The 25,914-nt window shown below is 42.9% G+C and overlaps 1 protein-coding gene across 5 annotated transcripts in view; it reads right to left on the bottom strand.

The window, feature by feature from the left end:
- Nucleotides 1–25,914, bottom strand: part of RYR3 (ryanodine receptor 3) — a 505,145-nt gene that overhangs the window by 19,829 nt on the left and 459,402 nt on the right. For 4 of the 5 annotated variants that reach the window (XM_076004231.1, XM_076004228.1, XM_076004227.1 and 1 more), the window contains 15 exons: nt 24,563–24,667; nt 24,335–24,409; nt 22,919–22,995; nt 19,781–19,854; nt 19,506–19,523; nt 19,019–19,099; nt 18,498–18,586; nt 15,043–15,171; nt 12,293–12,397; nt 10,105–10,186; nt 8,127–9,451; nt 6,225–6,283; nt 5,369–5,540; nt 4,141–4,227; nt 1,993–2,193 (listed from right to left, as the gene is read on the bottom strand). In XM_076004231.1, the coding sequence (XP_075860346.1) occupies nt 1,993–2,193; nt 4,141–4,227; nt 5,369–5,540; nt 6,225–6,283; nt 8,127–9,451; nt 10,105–10,186; nt 12,293–12,397; nt 15,043–15,171; nt 18,498–18,586; nt 19,019–19,099; nt 19,506–19,523; nt 19,781–19,854; nt 22,919–22,995; nt 24,335–24,409; nt 24,563–24,667 (2,679 nt within the window). Of the gene's footprint in view, nt 1–1,992; nt 2,194–4,140; nt 4,228–5,368; nt 5,541–6,224; nt 6,284–8,126; nt 9,452–10,104; nt 10,187–12,292; nt 12,398–15,042; nt 15,172–18,497; nt 18,587–19,018; nt 19,100–19,505; nt 19,524–19,780; nt 19,855–22,918; nt 22,996–24,334; nt 24,410–24,562; nt 24,668–25,914 lie in introns of those variants that run through there. The other variant, XM_076004230.1, reaches the window with a different exon arrangement.

A 25,914-nucleotide genomic window follows, 5' to 3' on the forward strand; every position in this document is an offset into this window, starting at 1 on the left:
AAGCATTCCCCTTCAATCTTCTAGGAGTTTGTATATCCTTGTAAGTAGAACTTCCATATTTTTCTTCCTTAGATAGTGTTTCTTTTTGGTTTTCTCTGAGTCACAGTATATCTGCACCCCATCCAAAGCTGAGCTCTAGGATCCAGAACTAAGGAACAGTTACTAACATGCTCTAGGGTTTACCATGTCCAGTATTCTGAGTAAATTTTGCACATATTAACCCATTTATCCCTCCAGAAACTCTATTTGCTGCATTAGTAGTATTATTATGATACTAATTTTTAAAGATGAAGAGACAGAGAAACAGGGAGGTTAAGTGGCAGAGCTATGAGTCCAACCCAGGCAGCCTGGCTCCTGAATCTGCACTTTCAGAGTTATGATGGAGCCCTCAGTGTGGTTTATGGCACATAGTCTCTCTAGCAGGGTAGCTGGACTTCTTTTTTCTTTTTTTTTGAGACAGAGTCTCGCTTTGCTGCCCAGGCCAGAGCGAGTGCCATGGCGTCAGCCTAGCTCACAGCAACCTCAAACTCCTGGGCTCAAGCGATCCTGCTGCCTCAGCCTCCCTAGTAGCTGGGACTACAGGCGTGCACCACCATGCCCGGCTAATTTTTTCTATGTATATTAGTTGGCCAATTAATTTCTTTCTATTTATAGTAGAGACGGGGTCTCGCTCTTGGTCAGGCTGGTTTTGAACTCCTGACTGCGAGCAATCCACCCGCCTCGGCCTCCTGGAGTGCTAGGATTACAGGCGTGAGCCACCGTGCCCGGCCTGGACTTCTTATATGGTACTATAGTTCACTGGAGGAAGAAAGAACTAGAAGGAAAGGAATATATTTCCTGGACTCTTCCCAGGAAGAAGATGGCTTGGTATATAGCCAAGCACACTTCCCACACAAGAGAAGGAAGAAAAAACTGTAATGAGAAGAGTAGTGAGGAAAATAAAATTGTGGTGTAGTGGAACTAGAATTGGACTTAGAACACCAAAAATCGAATTGTTGAAGACTGGCGTAACTGTAGTAGTGTCCAAAGATGGCCCCAATGAACCGTGCCCCCTCGTAATTCATGCCCTTGGATACCCTTCCCTGCATGCAACAATGAATCTGGGCTGGCATGTGACCTGCTTTAACCAACAGATAGCAGTAGAAATGACACTCTGCCAGCTCTGGGCCTAGGACTTAAGAAGGGGTATCACCTTCACTTTTCTGCTCTTTTTGGAAACACCAAGCCATCATGCAAGAAGTGCAGCTATGCTACTGGAGAGATCATGTGGAGAGACCACATGGAGAGAGAGTTATCAGAGAGACAGGCCCACCTACCCCTGCTGAGCCAGCCTTCCTTCCAGCTGTCTTCCTGCCAAGGCGCCAGGCATGGGCATGTGCCGTCTTGGCCATTCCTAGCTCAGCTGAGCACCCAGCTGGCTGCAAATGCAGCCCCTACACATGGAGCAGAGGAGCTGCCCAAATATGCCCCGTTGGGCCACAGAATCAGAGAGAGAAAACAGTTGCCTTAAACCACTGAGTTTCAGAGTGGTTTGTTATGCAGCAATAGATAACTGAAACAGTAGCACATCAGTGAGTTTTCTTCTGAGATCTCAAATGGTTATAACGTAATGAAAAAGTACTTTTATAAAAAGGTCAACATCAATTTCAAGATCAGAAGAACCTCTCACAAATAGCTCTCCGTGTGACAGCCTGATGACTCTAATTTTGTGAAATTCAACAAGAGGTGCCTACGATGAGATGCTTCAGAGCAAGGCTTCTCTCACTTGAATGCTCACACAAATCGCTGGGGCCCATGGGAGCTGTAGATTCTGATTTACAAGGTCTGGGGTGGGGCCTGAGATTCAGTGGTTCTAAGCAGCTCCTGGGTGCTGCTGCTGCTCCATGGACCTTCCTCTATCTGCAAAGTATTGGAGCAAAGGGCTGGCTGGGCTCGGAACTGACACCCCTGCCTTGAGGAGTCACGTTAGATCCAGAAAGGCAAGCAGCTCACCTTCAGGCAGTAGTAGCCCACCACACAGACTAGAGAGATGATCGTGTGGATGATGGCCAGGGCCCGCAGCGTGGGTGCCATATATCCAGTGCTCTCTTGCAGAACGAAGAACACCATCGCTTCCTCCTCTTCCTCATCATTAAAGGAATTCCACAGGTTTGCAACATCCTCTGTTTCTTCTTCTAAAGGTTCTTCAGTGACCTGGCCCAAAGACAGACTCACTTATAAACATCAGAAAGAGCCTCAGCCACTGGGCTCTCCCCACATATTTTATATTGTTAGCATATGCTGTGCAAATAGTAGAGACTGTATGTTACTTGCTAAATGAATAAGGTTTTTAGGTGACTTATTACTAAGAATCTCCCAGTATCTCTAACAATTGCAATCAAAATTTTTTTTTTTTTTTTTTTGAGACAGAGTCTTGCTTTCTTGCTTAGGCTAGAGTGAGTGCCGTGGCGTCAGCCTAGCTCACAGCAACCTCAATCTCCTGGGCTCAAGCAATCCTACTGCCTCAGCCTCCCGTGTTGCTGGGACTACAGGCACGAGCCACCATGCCCGGCTAATTTCATATATATATATTAGTTGGCCAATTAATTTCTTTCTATTTTTATAGTAGAGACGGGGTCTCGCTCAGGCTAGTTTTGAACTCCTGACCTTGAGCAATCCGCCCGCCTCGGCCTCCCAGAGTGCTAGGATTACAAGCGTGAGCCACCGCGCCCGGCCAGCAATCAAAATTTTTAAGAGGAGACAAAACCTATCTCTTGAAAAGAAAGCAAAGAAATTAAAATCAGGAAACTTTTACTCCATATGCTATAATCCCCATGCCATAGGAGGGAATCTCTGCAATGCAGTGGCTTGGGAGGGGACTAACACACAAACACACATAAGCACACACGTGTGTTCACAGGCGTGCGTGTGCCCGCGCGCGCACACACACATGCACGTGATATCTTCTATTGTTTCTGAGAGGCCATTTACTTTCATGGCTTCGACTACCACTCTTATACAGATGACTCTCAAATATACACCTTTGAGGCTTTTGGCCTGTAGCTCCAACTATCTGCTTGGCTTTTTCCATCAAAAGGACTCTCAACCTGGACAAGTTTAAAACCAAGCTTTGCCACACCTGGCTATAGACTTCCATTTTTCTCCCCATGGGCAACAGAAAGCCATTAGTTTGTCAAGTAGAAAGTTGATGTGAATAAAACAATGTTTTATAAAAATTGGATTGATGGTTTTAAATAAAAAGGGAGAGAAGAAATAGAAAAGTCAGCTAAATAAAGACTGCCAAAAATTCAGGACCATTCGTTAATTCACTCCATTCACAATTGTTACATGCCTACAGTATGCAAGACCCACTTGCCAATGTTCAAAATCTCCATTTATCTTGAGTGGACCCTCTCTTCCCAGCTCCTGTTAATTATTCCTTCATATTGGTTCTAAAGTATGGGACAACTATAATGGCTCTCTGTTACCTTAATTCCTCAAGGAAAGAACTGTATTTATTATTCATTTTGAAATACCTTGTGGTTCCTAATATAGGGTTTAGCACATAGATTTCAACAAATATTTGAAGACTGGATTAAGTAATGACTGAAAAAGCCTGAACTATTGAAATAGTTTCCTAAATCTGTGGTCCCCAACCCCTGGCTGTGGACTGGGCTGCAGAGCTCCACCACCCTGTCCACTCCCCTCACCCCCAACCCTGATCCCAGATCCATGGAAATATTGTCTTCCATGAAACTTAGGAGACAGGAAAGGGTGGGGGAGGCACACAGCAGGAGGTGAGTGGTGGGCAAGTGAGCAAAGCTTCATCTGTATTTACAGCCGCTCCCCATAGGTTGCATCTCCACCTGAGCTCTACCTCCCCCCTCCCCCTGTGCCACCCATCCATAGAAAAATTGTCTTCCATGAAACTGGTTCCTGGTGCCAAAAAGGCTGGGGACCACTGCCCTAGATGGCTGTCTTGCCATTCTTCTCATTGCTTAAGATTGTATCTTTTTAAGAAGCCAATGTCTTAAAAAATTTCCTCAGCTATTATAATTTTTGCTACAATTAACAATATAACTTCTGTTATGGTTTTTTACCTGTATATAGTGTACTTAGCATATAGCATATCTAGTAAAAAACCCCTGAATGAAGGATCACCTTATAAAAAAGCAGGATGAAGTTGATAGCGAAGGCTACAAACAGAGCAAGGAACCTCAGGTTGTAGAAATTCCTGGCCAGGTAATGCTGAAAAGAGAAGGACAGGCAACAGTACAAGAGTTTGGAAGGAAAAGAGAGAACATCCCTCTCTTGCACAGAATATCTATTCTGGTTATAAGGGCACACGGGACCAGTCCTACCCTTTGGTGATAACTCTTCTAGGGCAATCTTGATCTTCACACTGGCATGACTTATTTGAGGGGAACCAGAAATGTTGACTTTTAAAAAATTGTTTAGAATGATGCTCAAAAGAACCCTGCTTTGGCTTATCCCTTAGGGAACCAAATGGCTAAATATGTCAGCTGCAGAGGACTCAAGCACCGCCTTGAAGGTGCTGTGTGTGTTTTCATGACCATTCCATGCAGGATATAGTCTATTTGGAAATTATGAGTGATGTAGGCCCACAAAAGACCCCTGCAACTCCCACCCAGGATGTAGCCAGACTGTGGCCTGGAGTTCTCATCCCTGTACAAGTCACAGCCCCAGGAGTCTTTTCCTCTCTCTTCTCAGGGGCGACATTTACATGCTCACTGCCATCTTCCCTGGAGAAAGCAGCACTGAAAGACTGGAATGGTAGCTGCGTGGGGGAAGTTTTCAATCTCTCTGTGGAGGGGCCCTCACTCATGGTGCCAGGGAAGGTGTGGTCCTGGCCATAAGCAAGCCATGGTACCTCTGGGCAATTCATCAGAGAAAGAATATTATCACCGGTAGGCTGTAGTGAGGACTGAGGTTGGTAGAATAATAAAGCTTTGGAGGACTAACGTGGGAGCCCAGCCTAACACAGGAAAGTTCTTTCTGTATCCCACATGATCAAACTACTTCTGAACTTTTGGACCAGGGTCAGCTGAGTCCCCACATGACACAGGACAGCCAGGAAAAGGTGTTCCCGCTCTCCTGCCGAGAAAACAGGCTGGGAGGACATCGCGCTGCTGGGCAGAGTTGCTGGAGGGCTGTGCCTCTTTCCAAGTTACCCCTTTTACTTTCCCTCTGACACACAAGGGGCAGGCAGATAAATGGGAAGAAAAGAACAGGAAAGAGAAAGGGCAGGAAGCATAACTCACCCAACAGGGAAACAGATCAGTGGCACCTCTCTGTGGTCTGCCCAGGCCCAGGCCAAGGCCAAGGCCGAGGCCGGCACTAGGAGTAGGGCTGAGGCTGGGGCGCTTACCAGTAGCTTGGTCTGATAGATTTCCAGCCCTTTAAAGAAATTGGCTGTGAAGGCTTCTGGCTTCTCAACCTTCTGACCGTGCCGTCGCTTCCTCCTTTTTGTCACTTCTGCCCACAAGTACTCGGCTTGTTCCTCCTCTTTGGCTCTGTCCGCTTTTTCTCCATCTTCCGTGCTGCAGGAATGGGAAACCCACTTAGCAGGGGGAACATGGGTATGTCTGGCCCAGAAAAGGAGACCGAATTAAAGAGAAGTCTGGGTTAAGCAGGGCAGGAGTTGGAATCATTCCTCAAGGGTGGAAACCTCAGGTCATTATCATCCCACAGTGGCCTGATGTCAAATTTTTATTTAATGAGTGGTGACCACTTCAATGAGCCATGGGCATAGGCTATATCAGTTATAAACGAATCTCTATTCTTTTTCTGAGATTAGACTTGACAAATTTTTTTTCCCTTCAGAGAAATTATCTTTTATTTTCTAATCCTTCTTGGGTATTAGCAATAATATCTATTCTTCTAAGATTATGGCAAGACTTAGTCATATATTATATAAAAGAGCTTAACACATGCCTGAGATGTAATAGGTATTCAATAAATATCATCAATAGCACATAACATTATAAAGTACAGGTGTTTGATCATTTATTTGGCCACACAGTGAATCCAATCTACTATCAAGATTATAAAGTTAATAAGATTAATAGAATGTGTTTATTATATAGCTGGGGTAAAAGGAAAACAACCCAGGACTTGCAAAATATATACATTGTTGGCATGAATAGAAAAGCGATATAATAGTAGATGCTATCAAGAACTATATACTATAGCAATTAGAGTAGTTGAGGCTACCAAAAACTTACTCTGCCTTCTCAGAGTCTACTTTTCCTTCCACTTCATGCGCTGTTTTCATCTCTGCTGCCTGGACAAAAATAACAATCAGTCAAGGTTCCCTCAAGTGAGTTCATGAAGATGACCCATCTCTTTGGCCATTTTCTTCTTGGTCACAAATTCCAATGGCTTTTTCTTTTCATGTTTCTGCTTCTCCCAGGATCACTGAGTGTAAGTGCCCTGCTATGTATCAAGTGACTCTGGAGAGATGCCAAGACAAAGGTTTCAAGCTTGAAAACTCAACTTTCCCGCTATTATTTATTCAACTCAAAGAGGAAGCTTGTGCTAGGACACCGTGAGAGCCTCAGGAAAGTGCTCTTATTGTCCCATGGGGTCAGAGACAGATGGGACACAGGTGAAACCAAGTCCAATCCAGGACCCACTTCCAGTGGACAGGCTTCTTGCCTCATCTTCAGTCCTTTTGCTACTGCGCCAATCCCCGAGGTGGCCACTGCACTGAGAATAAAATCTAAGCTCCTTACTGAGGCCTGTGAGTCCTGCATGATCCTGGCCTTTCTCTCTATCCTCGTCTCATACCACTTGATTTGTTTCCTACACTCAAACACGCAGACCTCCTCTCCTTTCTGGGAACATCCCAAGTCTGTCTGTGCACGAGCCATATCCTCTGCCTGGAGTATGACTGCCCCAGCCTTTCATGTGCCTGCCGTCCTTCAGGACTTGGCTCAGATGACACCTTTCCAGGAACCTCTTTGACCACGCTATTTATAGTGGGCCTGTGTTCACTCCACAACATATTAGCATGTTCATTTATTCTAACACGCGGTACAAACGGTAATTATTTTTTGTCTTCTCCTACTAGAAGTTAAGCTCCATGAAAGCAAAACTGTGGTCTTTTTTTTTAATCAACATATTCTCGTATCCTAGAACACAGCCTGGCATATAGCAGTCCCTGATGAGATCCTATTATGTATCAAACTCTGTTCTAGGCCCTGGGCTGCATTAGGGAGCAAAACATAAAAAATAATATTGTAAGGATTCCTACAATTCTGACACTTCCTTCTCTGACTCTCCAAGCCAGGTGGGAGCTCTCTCTTATGCATTTCCTTAGTACCTGACATTTCCGTGCCCTAGCATTCATCATGCTTGCCAATGTCTATCTTCTCCAGTAAATTATAGGGACAATGCATTTCTCATTCACCACTGTATTCCCAGAGCCTAAAACAGTGACAGGTGCATGTTAACGTCTCAATAAACAATAATGGGCTCGGATTGCTTCATATTTCTCTACTCTCTTCAGTGCTAGAACGACATTGTAAGTTGGATGCTATATGAGAGGGGAGCACCTAAAACCTTCTGTGGCCAAGAGGCTTTGAATTATGCTACCTTGTTCACTTAATCTAGTTTACTAACTCGAAGTACTAATTGAATAGTGGTGCATCACAAGGAAAAATGTCCCGAGCATGGTCAAACTCTTTGGGAGGCTATGCCAAATCATACGATATCATCTGGACCATGTTAGGATATTGCAGAAGTACTATCTCACATGACAGGCCTCCTCTTTTGTTGTACTTGGTTTTCTATGCTTTCAGTTCACTGAATGAACCTCTGTGCCATGAGAACTAATGTTTTAATAAAAGCTGGAAGCAAAGTGAGGATCACAGACCACCATGTTTGAACTCTCCAGTGTAAACTGGAAGAGCACCCAATGACCAGAAACTGTGACCACCATCTAAGTCTTGATTTCCCTGCACATGTTAGAACTGGAATGACAAGATCAGGGTAATCAGAGCAGGGCCAGTGTCTAATACAATGTTGGCTCCTGGGGAAATGGTGTCAGTCCTGATTGCAAGATATGGTGGGGGAAGTCTTTTTTTGGGGATAAAGAAAGAGGACAGAATACAAAGTATGCTTACCTGTGCTTTCCTTTTCTTGCGAACAGTATTCTCTAACGTGGGGGCTTCATCCTTGCCAATAATTTCAGAGAGGTCACCCAAACCCACTTCGGGCCCGTGCTTTAAGCCACCTTCTTTCTTTGGGTGCAGTCCAAAGAGGTCTGGGATCATGTCTGCATCTCCCTTCTCACCCTTTACGAAGTGGGCCAGGTCAGCTGTGATCCCCGGCTCGGTCACCTCCGCCCTCTCCATCTCCACAGCATCCTCATGAATACCAAATTGGGTCGGGTCAGGCATGTCACCCAGGATCTTGGTCACTCTGATGTTCTTTGCCCCTTCTACGAGGCCCCCTCCAAACACCGTGCTCCACAGGACCTGAAAGATCCCTCCCAATATGCCGAAGAACAGCTGGAAGAGCCCCAGGAACAGTGTCCAGAAAAAAGAGAAGAACACCTTCACCAGCTCCTTGGCAGACATCTTTTTCACATTCCTGTACTGCTTCCTGACGTTCTTCAGGGTGGCCTTCTTTAGAAAGCTGGTGACACTTCTCTTCATGGAGGCACAGGCCATGGCAAATGCTGAGGGAGACTCAAAACACTTGTCTTCCTCCTCTTCGCCTTCAATTTCCAATGTGTAAGGAGCGTCTTCCTCCTCCTCCTCCTCCGGCCTGTCTGCTGAGTCAGATTCAGAAATCTGAGACGCTAACTGCATCTCAAAGATCGTGTCCTCGCAGAAGTTCACGAACAGCTCCATCTTCTCCTGCTCCCCACCTTCGTTGACGACATCGAAAATGAACTGCCGCTTAGATTCCTTCACCTGGGGCTTCTCCCACTGAGTCCGACTGGACTCAGTGATCTCAAAATAAACACGCTCTATTTTCTTGGCCCCACCCATGATCTCGATCCTTCCCAGGTACGGTTCGAAGTAATTCAGCACACTTTCTGCCGGGTCCAGCAGACACTTCAGGCGAGAGTCATTTGGCATGTGTTCAGAAAGGTTTGTCAGCAACACCGCCACATTGAACCCTATGTCCTTGGCCGGCTCATGGAACCGGTCTACAAAGTCCATGTAATTAAACATGTCATTCTCATCAGCTTCTGCACACGAAAGGAGAAAGTCAATCTCTGACTGCGTGTACTGTTTTTGCCCTTCCATGGCCTTCTGGAATTCTTTCTTGGAGATAATCCCTTTCCCATCTGGGTCATAGTCTTTGAAGGTATCTGAGCTGGTTAAGTCTTTAAGTTTCAAGAACATGTCAAAGAATTTCAAGATCATTTCTACATTGGTAGATGATTCTACCAGTGTATCGACCATCTGCTTGCCAATAGTTCCATTTACCACATTCCCTGTGAGGCAGGTTCAAAAAGACATATAGATACATAAATAAACCCAAGCCATCATGTAACTCGTCACGTAGCTACTTTTAGAAGACTTATGTACCCAATTAGTTAGCTCTTTTCTGACCGTGATGATCTGGAGATGGGTAGGAGGCAGCAGCAAGCCATAAAGACTACACCACTAGGAGCCAAGGGGGAAGGAGACAGAGGGAAGGAGGAGGTGGCCAAGCCACTGCCTCGTATCAGGCCTGGGGAGTGGTTTCGTAATCAGATCGTTGGGGACACATAGGGATACGTGGTGTCCCTCTCATCCCCTTAGACCTAGGAGGGTGCCCAACTAGATGGCTGGCATACACACCGGCAGCCAGATGTGTCGAAAAGCAATGGGGAGAGGGAGAGGATAGGGAACAGCAAAGCTTAGAGGTTTTCCCCAGTTCATTCTGGCTTTCCTATTGACACAAAATGAGTTGATTTTAGGCTTCATCCATCAGACCAAATGCCCCTCACTCATTTTTTGTTTGTTTGTTTTGGAAAATTTGGCTTTCTGGCCAATATCATATGGTATCAGTGACCCGTCAGAAGGGTAATCTGCGTGATTAGTAAGGTTAGTGCTCAGACCAATTACAGTTGTGTGAATGCCTAATTATACCAAACAGCCCAACCTTCCAGGAGGGACAGAAGCATCACCACCATGTCCTGAAGGAGATCCAAGAGTTCCTTCAGCAGCTCGATCTGACTGGAATCCTAGAACAGAAACAGGAGATACCCCTGAGCTATCTGATCCCTCGGCAAAGTACAGGGCAGTGAGCAAGAAGAGCCTGCTCTGGAAAGGTCAGGTGAAGGCTGCGCAGGTGTTGGGATGGAGCTCCCTTCTCGCCGTGAAGGAGGACGCCTCATCCTCCACTGCTTGCAGGGTCGGAGACTCCTCCGACAGAGCTCCTTTACATTTCTCCTTTCGTTAGTGCAATGTGGCAGATGTACCAACTGTTGTCCAAAACTACTGAACAACCCAATCCACCAAAGAGCCTTTAGGTAATTCTAGTAGTTTCTGTTGTCATTTTCTATATTGCAGCCATTACCAGGGTGCTTTATGGGAATACTGTTGCAATCCAGTTAAGGTACATGGTCATAGTCACCAAGTGGGTTCTCCTTTCTTTCTGGATTAATTTAGACTCTCCTGATTCTAGTTGGTGGTGATCTGGGTGCCACTGGTCCCTTAAATGAGTATGTTAATGGAAGCTGGTCCTCTGGATGGTTTTGATACTAGTCTGTTTGGTTTTAATTTCAGCAATGCAGAAAGGGCACTGTGAAGTTAGCTCTGTACTTTGTATCCTACATCATAACAGGAAATGATCCTTGAAGATCTGAGGTGGGCAAATAATTAAAACATGTATTCTGGGTCACATTTCTTTCACAGACTCTCTCAAAGCAAACCATAGCTCTTTGTCTAGCCCTTCAATTGTCAGAGGAATTATCCCCCACATATGGTGTGTGTCATAGCTACACACGACATATCACAGAAATGTAGACTATTACAGCTGGGAAGAGACTGTAGAGAGATTTTTTTTTTTTTGAGACAGAGTCTCACTCTGTTGCCTGGGCTAGAGTGAGTGCCGTGGCGTCAGCCTAGCTCACAGCAACCTCCAACTCTTTGGCTCAAGTGATCCTTCTGCTTCAGCCTCCCGAGTAGCTGGGACTACAGGCATGTACCACCATGCCTGGCTAATTTTATGTGTGTGTGTGTATCTATCTATCTATCTATCTATCTATCTATCTATCTATCTATCTATCTATCTATCTATCTATCTATTTTTAGTTGTCCAGCTAATTTCTTTCTATTTTTTTAGTAGAGACAGGGTCTCACTCTTGCTCAGACTGGTCTTGAACTCCTGAGCTCAAAGGGTCCGCTCGCCTCAGCCTCCCAGAGTGCTAGGATTACAGGTGTGAGCCACTGTGCCTGGCCAGATCATTTGTTTTGATTCTGAATGTTTTATAGATGATGAAACCAGAAACCAGCAAGGGGAAGAGACTTTCTGCAAGTCACTGGTGGGGAGGTGGCAGGACCAAGGCTCTTGTGTCCAGAGCCTCTGCCCAGCGCTGCCCCCGCTGACAGAGGAGTGGACATACGACTATCAAATTGGCAGCCCTCCCGTGAATTCTCTCCTCCCACAAGGCCAGAGTCAAAAGGGGAAAAATGGAAGGGTTAAAATAGCACATTCCAGAAGAGAGGAGGCAGATGTGACAGCCTTGAAAGTTTTATACATTATTTAAATTACAGCTGCAAATGTTACTCTAATCAGCCTGAAACACATCCTGAAGGTCTCCCTCATGTGTTGCCATGGAGAGAGGCAATAAACTACCACCTATGCTACATTTGTTTGTTCATAATAAATGCTCTCAGCAGTTCCGATTCATCTTGCCAGAGAGATGGGGAGTGAGAAGGAAAGGCAGAGACAGTGAGGGAGGGGGATGCAGAGGTGAGGGAGAGGAGGATGTGGATTAGAGACATGCAACACTGGACAGATTGAACGGGGCTGATAGGTCATGTTGATAGGTTGACCAAACAGTGACGAGGAAGCAACAAGGATTAGCACCATGGAAAGCAAATGTTGAGGCTGGAATACAAAGGGTGGGTTGGTGGGACACAAGGAAGGAAGCTGCCGTCATGCAAAAGCCTGCCTGGGACCCCCCCCCCCGCCCCCGAGGCATTCATTCCTGTCTCCTATTTTGGCCCTCAGTTTAAAAATGAGACCTTGTGCATGGCTTTCCCAGCCTCTGATCAAGCAGCCACATCCACAACGGGAATATCAAGGAGGGCTGGGGGCACGTGCAGGGAACTGGCCACGGTACCTGAGAGAGCTTCATCTGCATGTTAGCGAACACGTGGAGGAAGCCAACCACTGCGTCCCACAGCCGGCTGTGGGCCAGGCTCTGCTGGTTCCCGACGCAAGGGCCCTGTGGGGAGGAGGATATTCTCATTTCACTTCAACATCACAAACTGCTCTGAGACCTGCCCAAGTGAGAGCATTTGATACCTACTTATATGGGCAGGTGGCACTTTGCAAAAGTCACGTATTTCCGTAGCTCAGTGTTTTCCCAGGATATTACTCTTTTTTTCTTCTGATCATAAAATACCACATCTAGGGAAAACCATTACGGATTTCACAGTCCAGTGATTTTTCAGAGATTTTGTATTAGCCGCAGAGTAAGTTCCTCAAATAAAACCTTACACTGAAGAACAATATTTTAAATAGCCAAATGCAGTGATTGAAACAGAGCTGAAGGGCACTCTGCCCAAACTCGCCCACCCGTTGGCCTCAGAGGCCTTCTGAGGAACTCAAGGGTGCCGTGGAGCACAGTCTGAAAACCAGGCCATGGTCTACCTATTGTTTTCTGTCAAAGCTACACACAAATGCTTTAACGTAGCTATCTAATCAAGTTTTTTAAAAACTTGTGTACCAATCCTAGTGTTCAACTAATTCTAGGATTTTTCTCATCATTAACCTAAACTTTAGATACAATACCATCTCTATCTTTTCTGGAAGCCAAACATAGAGGGAGGAAGGACTTCATTACCAGTTTGCATTTCCCATGCTAATAACCATCCTAGTTTTGAAGATCATTATTGAACCAACATTGCTTATCCTCTTTCCTTTATAGTCTGTTTTTTTCTACTCTTTAACCAATCTCTAAATTACTCTTCAATTAGAAAGTTCTAAAAGGCACACGATATTACCTCAAGATCTAGAAAACTCTGGGCAGGACTCCCAAGAAAAGTGAGCAGGAGAAATATTGCCTGCATCCCCAATCACATAACTTTGTTTAGAAATCACATTTTATGTATATTCAGTGTCTGATCCCTAGAAGCCACTTGATTCTTTTTGGAACAGAACTGGTTGTTGAAAGAAACTCACCTTCACCACAAATGAGCTTCTCCTTTATTTCTGGGTTAAGTGCTCCTTGGGAAATTCTAAAGATTAGGATGGGTTTTGTGGAGATAGGATCAGATACTTGTCAAGTATGTTCAATGATCTCCTTAGGTATCTCACATTCTGTGAAACCTCAGAGCAGTCACCTGTTCCTAGGTTTATGACCATGGGTCCTGACAGTGCTTGAGTGACAAGGATCCATCTTTCCCTTAAAATCCTCCTTTTCAAGTTTATAGTCTTAGCTTTGTGTTCATTTGTATATGAGAAAATACAATCTGAGTATAGCCAGTTGGCTCATTAAATGAACCTTTATTAGATGAGAAATTAATGTTTTTCAAAGAACAAATTTCAGCTCAGTCATATTACCTATAAAAACAAAAGCCACTAAAACCTCTTGGACTCTTGGAATACAGAATGTTCTTTGAGTGAGAAATGAAGGTGCACAGGAAAAGGGGTGAAATATTTCCCATTTCTTCCCTTGTCTTTCTCTTCTGTTTCAGCAAGATTGATGTAATTGATGATGTATACCTTATGAAGCCACACACAATCCCATCTCTGTAACTTTTCTAAATGACTGACCAGAAAATGCTCCCTCCTCTATATCTATGCACAGCCCACACGTCCCTGTGACGCCCGGAGCCCTTTGGCTTTTACAGACCTCACATTCCCCTGAACTCACACATATGTGATTATAAAGCTTACCTTTCCAATTACTTGATTATTTTAAGTCAGGTAAGATCATGTTGTATCAAATAATTTTATCCATGTGTATGTATTTTCTCAATTGCATTGTAAGCTCTTCAAGGGTAAAGGCATTATGTTATTATGCTTTTCATGGGTATAGCTTAGCAGAGCATATGCTAAGTGTTTGAATAAAAATGAGAGCCTTGTTCATGAGTCTCCTGGTTATGGTAATCTGCAGATGAAGTGTTACTTTCACTTACAAAAAAAATCTTCTATTACAGAGGGCTATGCTATGGCTACTGATTTTATGGCAAATTATGGCTGAATATATCCTCTACTCTTTCTCACAGTAGCCAGACCCCTACCATGGCAACGAATAGAGAACACCATGAACAGAGAAAGACTGCGGCAAGACCTAGACATCCAACCTGAAATTCACTTGCAGGTTTGACTGCCACTGCACATAGTTTACAGGCTTCTGCAGTTACTTTTGCCATAGAGTTAATTTCTGACAAATTAGTAGGATCCCATAGATTCTGTTTTCAATCTCTACTCAAGATAACATCATTTATCTTTTTATTTCTTCATTCTATCAATCATTTTTCTACTCTACTCTCCATGCTTACTGAATACCTATGGTATGTGCCAGATATTGCTCTAGCTTTTAATTTCAGTTAAAAATTTCAGAATTTCAATTAATAAGAAATTTTCTGTCCACTAGAAGTTTTCAGCCTAGGAGTGAAAGCAAAATGTAACTAGACAATGCAAATAAAGTGTGACAACACTATGAACATGTCCAGTGGGGGAGCATTAACTATAGCTTCATGTCGAGTATAGGTACTATTATTTCCTATTTATAGATAAGAAATATTGTCAATGCTATGGCTGGATGCACACACAGTCCACACAAATATTCTGTAGGGAATATAGAATAGGGGCATGTCAAAAATGCTCTTTGTTTTCAAGCATGAACTTTGTAGCACATACCTGGATGTATTCTGTAAGAGAGTTAAAAATCTGCTTGGTGACTGCCAGAGCTTTGGAAAAATTGTGCTGTCCAGATTCATCAATGATGTCCTTCCCTGAATAATACCAGTAGAAATCACTGATTGATTCCTAAAAACAAACAAGTAGAGCTTAGTATTTCTCAGACTTCAGTCAATGAAGCTAAACTTGCTGTTTAAAAAGAGTATAAGAGAATCTCTATGACCTTTTTGCTATGACAGGAGCCAGGAAGTCTGTGAGTAAGTACAGAGATATCTGACCCCTGGCATCTTTCAAGCACAACTATCTCTCCGCAGGAAAGAATGGATAGGAGAGAGGATAGCCTTCAACTGGAACTGAGAGACTATGATATAGGACAATTTATTCAAAGTGAAAAAAACGTACATTAAAAGTAATAATGATTGTTATCCAAATAATAACGACAGCAGCAACATAACAGCTAACATTGTACGCTCCATACATTGTTCTAAGCACATTACATATACAGGCATACCTCGGACATATTGCCGGTTTGATTATAGACCACTGCAATAAAGCGAATGTTTCAATAAAGCAAGTTACACAAAATTTTTGGTTTCCTAGTGTATATATAAGTTACGTTTACACTATACTGTAGTCTGTTGGGTGTGCAACAGCATTATGTCTAAAAAATGTACATACCTTAATTAAAATATACATTATTGCTAAAAAAATTCTAACAGCCATCTGAGCCTTTAGTGAATCATAATCTTTCTGCTGGTGGAGGGTCTTGCCTCGATGTTGATGGCAGCTGACTCATCAGGGTTGTGGTTGCTAAAGGGTGGGATGGCTGTGGCAGTATCTTTGAATGAGACAATCATAAAATTTGCTGCATCAATTGATCCTTCCTTTTACAAAAGATTTCTCTATAGTGTGCAAGGCTGTTTGATAGCATTTTACCCATAATAAAACTTCTTTCAAAATTGGAGTCAATCCTCTCAAACCCAGCTGCTGCTTTATCAACTAAGTTTATAGAATCTTCTAAATCTTTTGTTGTTATCTTAACAATATACACAGCATCTTTACGAGGAGTAGATTCCATCACAAGAAACCATTTTTTTTGTTCATTCATAAGAAGCAACTCTTCATCCATTGAAGTTTTATTATGAGATTGTAGCAGTTCAGTCACATCTTCAGGCCCCACTTCTAATTCTAGTTCTTACTTCCACCCCATCTGCAGTTATTTCCTCCACTGAAGTCTTGAACCCCTCAAAGTCATCCATGAGGGTTGGGATCAACTTCTTCCAAACTCCTGTTAATGTTGATGTTTTGCCCTCATTCCTGAATCACAAATGTTCTTAATGGCACTTAGAGATTCAGAAAGTTCTCAGTTTACTTTGTCCAGATCCATTAGAGAAATCACTATCTATGGCAACCGTAAGCCTTCTGAAATGTATTTCTTAATACATTCTTTAATAATAAGACTTGAAAGTCAAAATTACCTCTTGATCCACAGGGTGCAAAATGGATATTGTGTTTGCAGGCATGAAAAAAACATTAATCCCCTTGTACATCTCTCTCAGAGCTCTTGGGTGACTAGCTGCATGGTTAGTGAGCAATAGTATTTTGAAAGGAATCTTTTTTTCTGCGAAGTAGATCTCGACAATGGGCTTAAACCATTCAGTAAACCAGGCTATAAACAGAATACAGTCATCCAGGCTTTGCTGTTCCATTTATAGAGCACAGGCAGAGTAGTTTCAGCATAATTTTTAAGAGCTCTGGGATTTACAGAACAGTAAATGATCATTGGCTTCAACTCAAAGTCATCAGCTTAATTGGTCTCTAAACAAGAGAGTCAGCCTGTCCTTTGAAGATTTGAAGGCAGGCTTGACTACTCCTCTCTAAGCTATGGAAGTCTTAGATGGTATCTTTTCCTCATAGAAGGCTGTTTTCATCTATAATGAAAGTCTGTTGTTTAGTGTAGCCACCTTCATCAATGATCTTAGCTAGCTCTTCTGGATAACCTGATGCTTCCCCTTGTATTTTTATTTCATGGGGATGCCTTCTTTTCTTAAGCCTCATGAAATAACCTCTGCTAGCTTCCAACTTCTCTTTTGCAGCTTCCTCACCTCCCTCACCATTTATAGAGTTGAAGAGGCTAGCTTGCTCTGGATTAGGCTTTGGCTTATGGGAACGTTGTGGCTAGTTTGCTTTTCCATTCAGACCACTAAAGCTTTCTCCGTATCTGTAATAAGGCTGCTTCACTTTCTTATTATGCATGTGTTCACTGGAGTAGCACTTTTAACTTCTTCAAGAACTTTTCCTTTGCATTCACAACTTGGCTAATTGTTTAGTGCAAGAGGTCTAGCTTTTGGACTACCTTGGCTTTTGACATGCCTTCCTCACTAAGCTTAATAATTTCTAGCTTTTGATTTTAAAATTCTTTCACCTTAATAGAGGCCACTTTAATAACCTGTAGGTTTATTAATTGGCCTAATTTCATATTGTTGTGTCTCAGGGAACAGGTAAGCCCAAGGAGAGGTGGAGACTGAGGAATGGCTGGTCAGCATAGCACTCAGAACACACACGACATTTATGGATTAAGTTCACCCTCTCATCTGGCCACAGTGCATGGTGCACAAAAACAATTACAATAGCAACATCAAAGTTCACCATAATAGATCATGATAACAGGTATAATGGTAATGAAAAGGTTTGAAATCTATTGTGAGAATCACCAAAATGTGATAGAGAGACAAAGTGAGCACATGCTGTTGGAAAAATGGCACTGATAGACTTGCGTGACACAGGTTGCCACAAACCTCCAATTTGTTAAAAGACACAGTACCTGTGCAGTGCAATAAAGCAAAGTGCAATAAAATGAGGTATGCCCATATTAAACCTCTTAATCTTTACTACCACTCTAAGAGACATGCCCCTAGTCATTTTATCCACGAGAAAACTGGAACATAGGGAGGTTAAATACATTGCTACAGGTTGTAAGTTAGTAAGTGGCAGAAGAAGAATGAGGAATCAGTAAAGAGAAAAAACCCTTTTTTATGTTTGTGTAGATTTTCTCTATGTAATTTGGACTTCCTTTAAACAATTAAGCCAAGTGACTTCTCAACACTAAGAACTTTTAGACTCTTTTTGTTCCCATCACCTTGTGTCACTCTTTTTCCTATTGAAATCTGCTCTCATTACAGGTTGTTGTATAGCTCTTGGCACTGAAGCTAGGTTTTCAGTGGTAAAATTAAAGCAAACCAACATTTGATACTAAATGATTTGGTATTTAACCACCTTAGTCTTCAAACGTACTTGTTAGGCATTTGACTTTCCATGGGTGTGTGGACATATATTCCACTGTCTTCCTGACTGGGGCTTGACTGTAACCCAGGCCTTCCCTGACATGTGTGACTGTCTCTAGCTTTTGGGAGTACAGGTGAGGGGGTGCCATCGTCCAGGGCCTTCCCACTAACCTGCAGACGCAGAAGGTAGTCCACGGTGCTGATGATGATGTTCACGGTGGTGGTGTTGCCCATCTGAGTCCGCAGGAAGTTCTGGAAGTCTGAGAGTATCAGTGCTGGGTCAGAACCCATCCCTGGCATGCCCTCTCAGCTGAGCTCAGAAGAGACCCACTATGTGAAAAGCCTTACAAGGATAGCATGTTCGGGTCCTGGCAGATCCCACAGGTCAGAGCTCTGCTCTGAGTCCCCCCAACCCGCTGACATCAGAAACTGGACTTCGTGAGCCCTAAGGGGCTAGATGAAAAGGGCTGGGTAGATTCACCATCTGAAGGTTCTGAAAGCAGCTTAACCTTGGTGGCACTAAATAACATTAGCTATGAAGTTAAAGGTCATTTTACATAGAGATTGAGGAATGGATGAACTGATGTCTTGAGTTAGCAACTGGTGGTATCAGACGGGGCATATTGAACTGAATTATAATTCTACACCTGAAAATGTCATTTTCCCTTAACAGATCAATCTGTTCCACTCACCACTGTTATGTCCCTCACAAAGTAACTGCAGGAATCTAAAGAGATCACGCGTGAACTCGTCATTCTGGAGTACTTTTTCACCTTGAAAACACAAAATGTCGATGAGCATTTGTTTGACTTCTTAACGCAGAACACTTTGTAAAGTTAATGATCGTAAAAATGATAGAGGAGTTGTGTCAGAATGGTTTGGAAAAGGAACTTTGCGTGAATGGTGATAAACTTGATTAAACTGAGCTCAGGCTGCAGAGCACAATGCCCAAGAAATGCATTTGTAACAGAAACAACTGGGACAGTGGCAGGAAATGGTTCACAGTCCATAACCCATGCTTTACAGATGGAAGACACTTCTTTAATTAAGCACCAAACTGCTGAGTTAAACTCGACATGCAGCCACCAAGCCTAAAATGTGTCTGCACTGGGGCAATTAAATGAGATCTCTTAGGATTCACACACATGGTAGGAACTCAGGCCAGAAACTCAAACTTACCACGCTCACGAACAATGACTGGTGATAAGAGAAAAACAGAAGAATACAAAGTCAGAAAACCATAAACACCATGACAAAATGTCTTTAGTTAAATTGGCTTTATGAACACGTCCAGGCTGAATGCTGGCTTTATCAAAGCTACTGATGGAAACATTTTGCTGAACCTGATCAAGTCTTTGCAGATTAAGAAGCAGTAAGCATGGACTCTGACCAGAAATAGTTAATTAAGGTTTTAATCAGGAAGAAAATGGCCTTCGCATTCATCAGCTACTCACGTGTTCCTTCTTCAGTCACCATTCCCAGGCCTTCAGCTTTGTTCTGCCTCTCAAATGCATTCAAATCAAGGACACTTTTAATAGACAAAAGGAAACAAGGTTCAGGGCTATGCACACTGGGAAGGCAGCTGTCTAACGTCAATGTATTGACTAAGAATATCCTGTCCCTGTATTGTCATAAATGGACTAACACATTACAGTGTGCTTGAAAGGCTCTGGTTCCTTGTCTTTGTGCCACGCAGTGTTGTGTAAGAAGGCTGATAGCTCACAGACCTTGTCAGGTATGAGAGGGGTCATAGCCACTTGCGGTGACTATCATTGTTCATCCGATTGGAGTCCTTTCTTACAGATGAAGATTTAGAAAGGCTCCCCCAATAAAGAAGAAATGATTTGTTTCTAAGATTTCTTAAGGAAAAGCTTATCTTAAACTGCCCTAATTAATGTTTGCCTCCTACCTTTACCTACTTCCTTGGAGAGTCACAAGGAATTGTGGTTGCCAGCGCTTAGGATGAGTACTGATGGGGGAGCCACAAACTTCCAGATTTGGAAGGGTCATACTGTTTGATGATTCCTGCATCGTTCAGGAGCCAACAGCAGCCAAGATTAAGCTTTCCTTTTTTTTTTTTTGAGACAGAATCTCACTCTGTTGCTCGGGCTAGAGTGCCTTGGGTCCAGCCTAGCTCACAGCAACCTCAAACTTCTAGGCTCAAGCGATCCTCCTGCCTCAGCCTCCTGAGTAGCTGGGACTATAGGCATGTGCCACCATGCCCGGCTAATTTTTTCTATCTATTTTTAGTTGGCTCATTAATTTCTTTCTATTTTTTGTAGAGGCTATTTTTAGTCTCATTTTTGCTCAGGCTGGTCTTGAACTCCTGAGCTCAAACGATCCACCTGCCTCGGCCTCCCAAGATTAAGCTTTTTTATAGGCAATGATGTCTCTCGGTGTTTCTGAACTTGTGACAAGTTGGTCTCATTTTTGTCCCTACTTCCCCCAACCTTCCCCATCACAGCCCCTGCTGAATTTTACTTAGCCAGGAAGCCCTAGCACAACCACAAAGCCTGACAAGAACACTATATAATCGTGTTATTTCTAAGTAGGGCTCATTCTGTTTTACTAACAGAGTCTAACTCCTTCCCTAATCTGAAAGATTTCATAGAATACAGAACACAAGGTCTCAAAAGAATAGCCATATTCTTCTTAGGGAAACTATGGCCAAGTCCATTAGGAATCTGCAAAGCTCAGCCTTTCTTTTACCCTCAGGCAAAGAAAATGACTGTCAGACTAGAAATACATTAGGGAAAAATTCAGCATCCCTGCTCTCTTTTTAGGGAGTCACATACATTCTGCAAGTTAGGTAAATTTTAAATAGAAAACAGTGAAATCTCTATTGCTATCTTTGTTGCTGTTTTCCCAGATTCTGCTGGAAAAAGGCCCCACTCAACACACAAAATTGTCCTCTACTTTGGTTTTGCTATCAGGGGAGGATAATATGGAAAAGGACATTTGGATGTAGTTGCTTTGAAGTAGCAGTTTTGATTATGCATCTATGCAATACACATTTCTGATTCTTGCTCCATCCCTAAACACACATTTTGAATATATTAATCCTTCTACTGCTTAAATATTTTACAAATATGTATTATTTTTATAATCGTCAGAAAACATTAAGATATCTTAAAACTTCTGCTAGAACTCACTTGGCATCTAAGTGTAAATCACATGTCTTTCCAAGTCATTATTATAAATGAGTTTATCAATATTAAGTATTACAGAACACTGAGAGAACTCAGAAATTTAATGGATAGCTTCACGAGCAACATGGAACTGATTTGCCTTAATTTTTGCCATCTCTGAGTTCACAGGTACTATTTTACCCTCAGTGATTGAAGTCTGGCAATATTGCATTTTCTTTTCCTGGGAGAGATAATAAACGAATAGACTGTAGTTGGAAAAAAATGTATAGGGCTGAGAACAAGAGACCATATTGCAGCTCAAATATGCTCCCTTCTGTCCCAGGGTATAATATTTACCCAATCAAATAAGATTAGCAAAGTTATGAAGTCTACCAAAAGAAAAGATGTCGTTCTAAATCTTCAAATGAAAAACATAATATTCCATTTTAAAGCCTATTAATTGGAAGCAAATAAGCTAATTAAAAATCTGATTTCTTTTATTTTTATTATTATTTTTTTTTTGTATATATATTTTTAGTTGGCCAATTAATTTCTTTCTATTTATAGTAGAGACGGGGTCTCGCTCTTGCTCAGGCTGGTTTCGAACTCCTGACCTCGAGCAATCCGCCCGCCTCGGCCTCCCAGAGAGCTAGGATTACAGGCGTGAGCCACCGCGCCCGGCCCTTCTGATTTCTTTTAGAATGAGTTGCAGACTATTTAAAAGACACATGATTCTTAGAGAAGAAGCCGACCCTTCTCTTAGGAAGACGGCTGGCTCATTTCTGAAATGAACAAGTATGGTGTCCTCATGACTCTTGGTTATATATTGTTTATTTGTCAGAGAGTTCCACCATGAGGGGCAGCTTACACAGCCTGGTTATATAAACTGAAAGCTTAAAGCTTTGTTTAGGCTATATCAAAATGTTCCCATACCAGGATGTACCTGTGTCAAAAAGGATGTGTCAAAATATGCAACCCCCACCCCCAAACACCCATTCAAGTTCAAAGAATTGTTAAGGGTAAAGATTAACAAAGTATTGAGTGGGTCTAATTAAAACACAACCTTGAAACATAGTGAAGTATTCCCCCTTTTTTCCATTCTTTTCTGGTCTGACTTTTGTGTGCATGTAAATTTGAGGAGACACTCTACACCCTGAGCCTCCTAGGAAAACAACATAACAAAAAAAGGAGGTAATGAAGGGTGCTTAGAAACACCACCAAAAATAGCGGGAACGTGTGTGTTTGTGGCTAATGGAGATTACACTTTCTCCTCTGCATGTTATCTGCATGCAAACCTCAAGGCCGGAGGAGCAGTACTCACTCTCTTAGCTTTCTAAAGCAGGTGACTCCTCTCCCAATAATTCCATGGAAGGACCTTTTATTTTGTGCTCCTCTTACCCAACACCCCTTTTCCTTGCATAGGGAAGAGTTTAAAAAATGCTTATGTGGTTTTCACCTATTTACCTGCAAGACTGCATAAGACCAGAAAGGCTTTGAAAGAATCCGGCATCCTTTTTCTCCTTGAGGTAATCTAGCATTTTCTGCAAGGAAGACACATTATAGAAGGAAAAGCAACGAAAACTATGGCACAAATGCTGACCATCCTGATCCCGACGGAGAAATGGCCATCCCCCAGGCACACAGGCACACTGAGTCGGACCCTTCACCTACGGAATCAGAGTCCCCTGGGGTGGGCCATGTTTATAAGGGCCCACTGGTGTTCCTGGGAGGGCAGAATTAACATTCATGGATTTACTGTCTGAAGTCTCTCCTATTTGAGAGCAAGCACCAGGATCCTGATGTAGCAATGTTTAATATTACTGAGGTATGATCTAAATAGCTCGTGCTATGAGTTTACAAACAGGACTGCAAGGAGTTTAGGCAATAATGAACCTAGTTGAAAACTCAGTATTTCTTTCACAATGAGACGACGTTTCCTTTGTTCTCTGTTACTGGGAGGGCAGGAATCACGTCTGACATCATACAATTTTGTTAAAAAATAAATAAATAAAAGGCTCTGTAAGAAAGTCAATGGATAGCTGGTAAAAATGAGGGGCGACCTAAAAATGATAGTTCTTAATGAGAAATTTGTTTGGGATGAATGAAAGGCTGGGGAAAATCATATGCAATAATGATAGCTATGAACTTGGAGACTCTCAAAGGTCCTAGGATATAACCTTCATGAATGCAGAAGGTCTGTTTGAAATTCCACTTTCTTGTGCACACAGCTGCTTTTAGCCAGAGCCGGGAGTACCTGGGAGGTAACGGTGCACCCCTGTCTTCCGCAGCCAGTTCCGATTCAGGTTGTTGAGTGAATACCGTGTGCCAGGCCCTCAGCTCTGTGCTGCTGCGTGTCGGCTCACTTATTGCTCACTAGAATGTAAGCTGCATGTTGTCAGAGGTTTTTACGCAAGGCTATACTCTCAACCCTTACTGCAGAGCCTGGTGTGGTCAGCAATCAGTAAACAGTTGTTCAATTAGTAAATGAATGAATAAAGAACAGGTGTGTGGGGTTATCGATCTCAGTTAACAGATGAGGCTCCTGGATCTTAGTAAGGCAGCTAATAAGTGAAAGGACTAAAAGAAAAGTGTAAGGCTTAGGAATCTTCTTCTGGGATTTACTTATGTCGAAATCATCTACTGATGAAAAAACTACATGTTTTTGTCTTTGATCTTGGGTAAAACCTCTTTATTAAGTACACATTTGCCTGTAGACTTTCATCCCTGGTTTTATCTGTGTCTCCAGCTACTCTTTATAATTGGCCACTAAGGACAAACTCAGCTAAGTGATTTTGGGTGGCCCCCTCTGTAGCAGTCAACACCTCTTCCCAGAAGCGTGGCAGCTGTCAGACAGGAAGACCCCAGGAACCTGCACACTACCTGCTGCACGCCAGTGTTGCCTCCATTCAGAATGGCGATCCCCAGCTTCAGAGTCTCAACCACCATGGGGCTCATCTCACCTGCCAGGGTGAAGATTCGATTCAATCACCAAAGAGACAGATGGCAAATCGCACCTACGGGTCTTTATCAGGGCTCTTTAGTCACACCTCTGTGTCCCAGCATGCTATCTCTGTGCAAGTTCCATGGACTCATCCAGAAACTAGGCACCTCACCTTTGCTGGCGCTTATCATCTGAAGGACCATCTCGGCGGTACCACGCTCGTGCAGCCGAGCTTGCTGATAGAGGGTTTTCTGTTTCTCCATCTCCTTCTCCTGGAAAAACATCACAGGAAAAGATCTATTCCCCATCCCCTAGCAGGGAGTTGACCATGGTGAGGTGAGGGAGGGAATGGTATTTTTTTTTTTATTTTGGCATATTATGGGGGTACAGATTTTAAGGTTTCAATAAATGCCCTTTCCCCCCCGAAGGAAGGGAATCTTTAGTTGCCTAGGGAAGGCAACACACATCATATTGAACAGAGCAGATCCCTGAAATTTGTATCCAGACGCTATCCCACTTTCAAAACTGTTAGCCCATAACACAGCCCCTTCCTTTTGGATACTATAACTATAGGATGCAACCCAACATTAAAATGTATTTGTTTTCAGTGTTCTGTCCCACAGGGAAACCTACCAAGAGGTCAATGTATCTGTCTGTATGTAGGAAATGCCGGCTTATCTGGAATGCTCAGACCACAGTTAAACATTTTTTACCAGATGTGTGTTACTGGCATGTCAAACCTCTCCAGACTGTAATTAGATCCATTCACTTCTGCTATGTCCTTTGTTTATAAAAGAGTACAACTAACCTAATACAGTTTAATCTTGGGACCTTCAGGTTCCTGCACTGCCTTACATAAAAATGACTAGAAATGTGCATTTATAGAATAGTAGTGCACATTTCTAGTCATTTTTATTTGAGTGCACAAACCATTCAAGTGTCCCCATTGCTCTGATTTTTCATTTTGAATGCTTGAATTTGTCCTTCTATAGCCCTGTTACTATAGTAATTACCATGTTTCCTGGAAAATAAGACAGGGTCTCATTTTTATTTTTCCTCAAGAAGACACTCTAGGGCTTATTTTCAGGGGATGTGTTTTATTTTTTTTTTTAAGTACGGTACAACAATCTACATTTATTCAAATATAGTTAAGTTGTCGTCTTCTGGAACGTCATCATAACTCTCCAAACCTCGAATTCCATCCTGAATTTCTTGCAACTCTATTTCTTTTAGAACCATTGGCCCCAATCTCTCATGTTGAGCAATAGAGCTCTCATGGGGCAGATGAGAAGGGCTGCTCGTCTTCTTTACCGCTGCGTGAGGAAATGCATGGGTTGTGCAGATATGCTGCGTAGTCACACCCATCACTAGGTCTTATTTTCGGGGTAGGGCTTATATTGAGCAAATGCTTAGAAATCCAGCTAGGGCTTATTTTACGGGAAGGTCTTATTTTCGGGGAAACATGGTAAGTAGAATTTCTCAGGAGAACGAACCTAGCGAGGTGGCTTGCTGACTGGCA

Source organism: Microcebus murinus, chromosome 6 (assembly GCF_040939455.1).
Source record: "Microcebus murinus isolate Inina chromosome 6, M.murinus_Inina_mat1.0, whole genome shotgun sequence".
NCBI classification, from domain to species: domain Eukaryota; kingdom Metazoa; phylum Chordata; class Mammalia; order Primates; family Cheirogaleidae; genus Microcebus; species Microcebus murinus.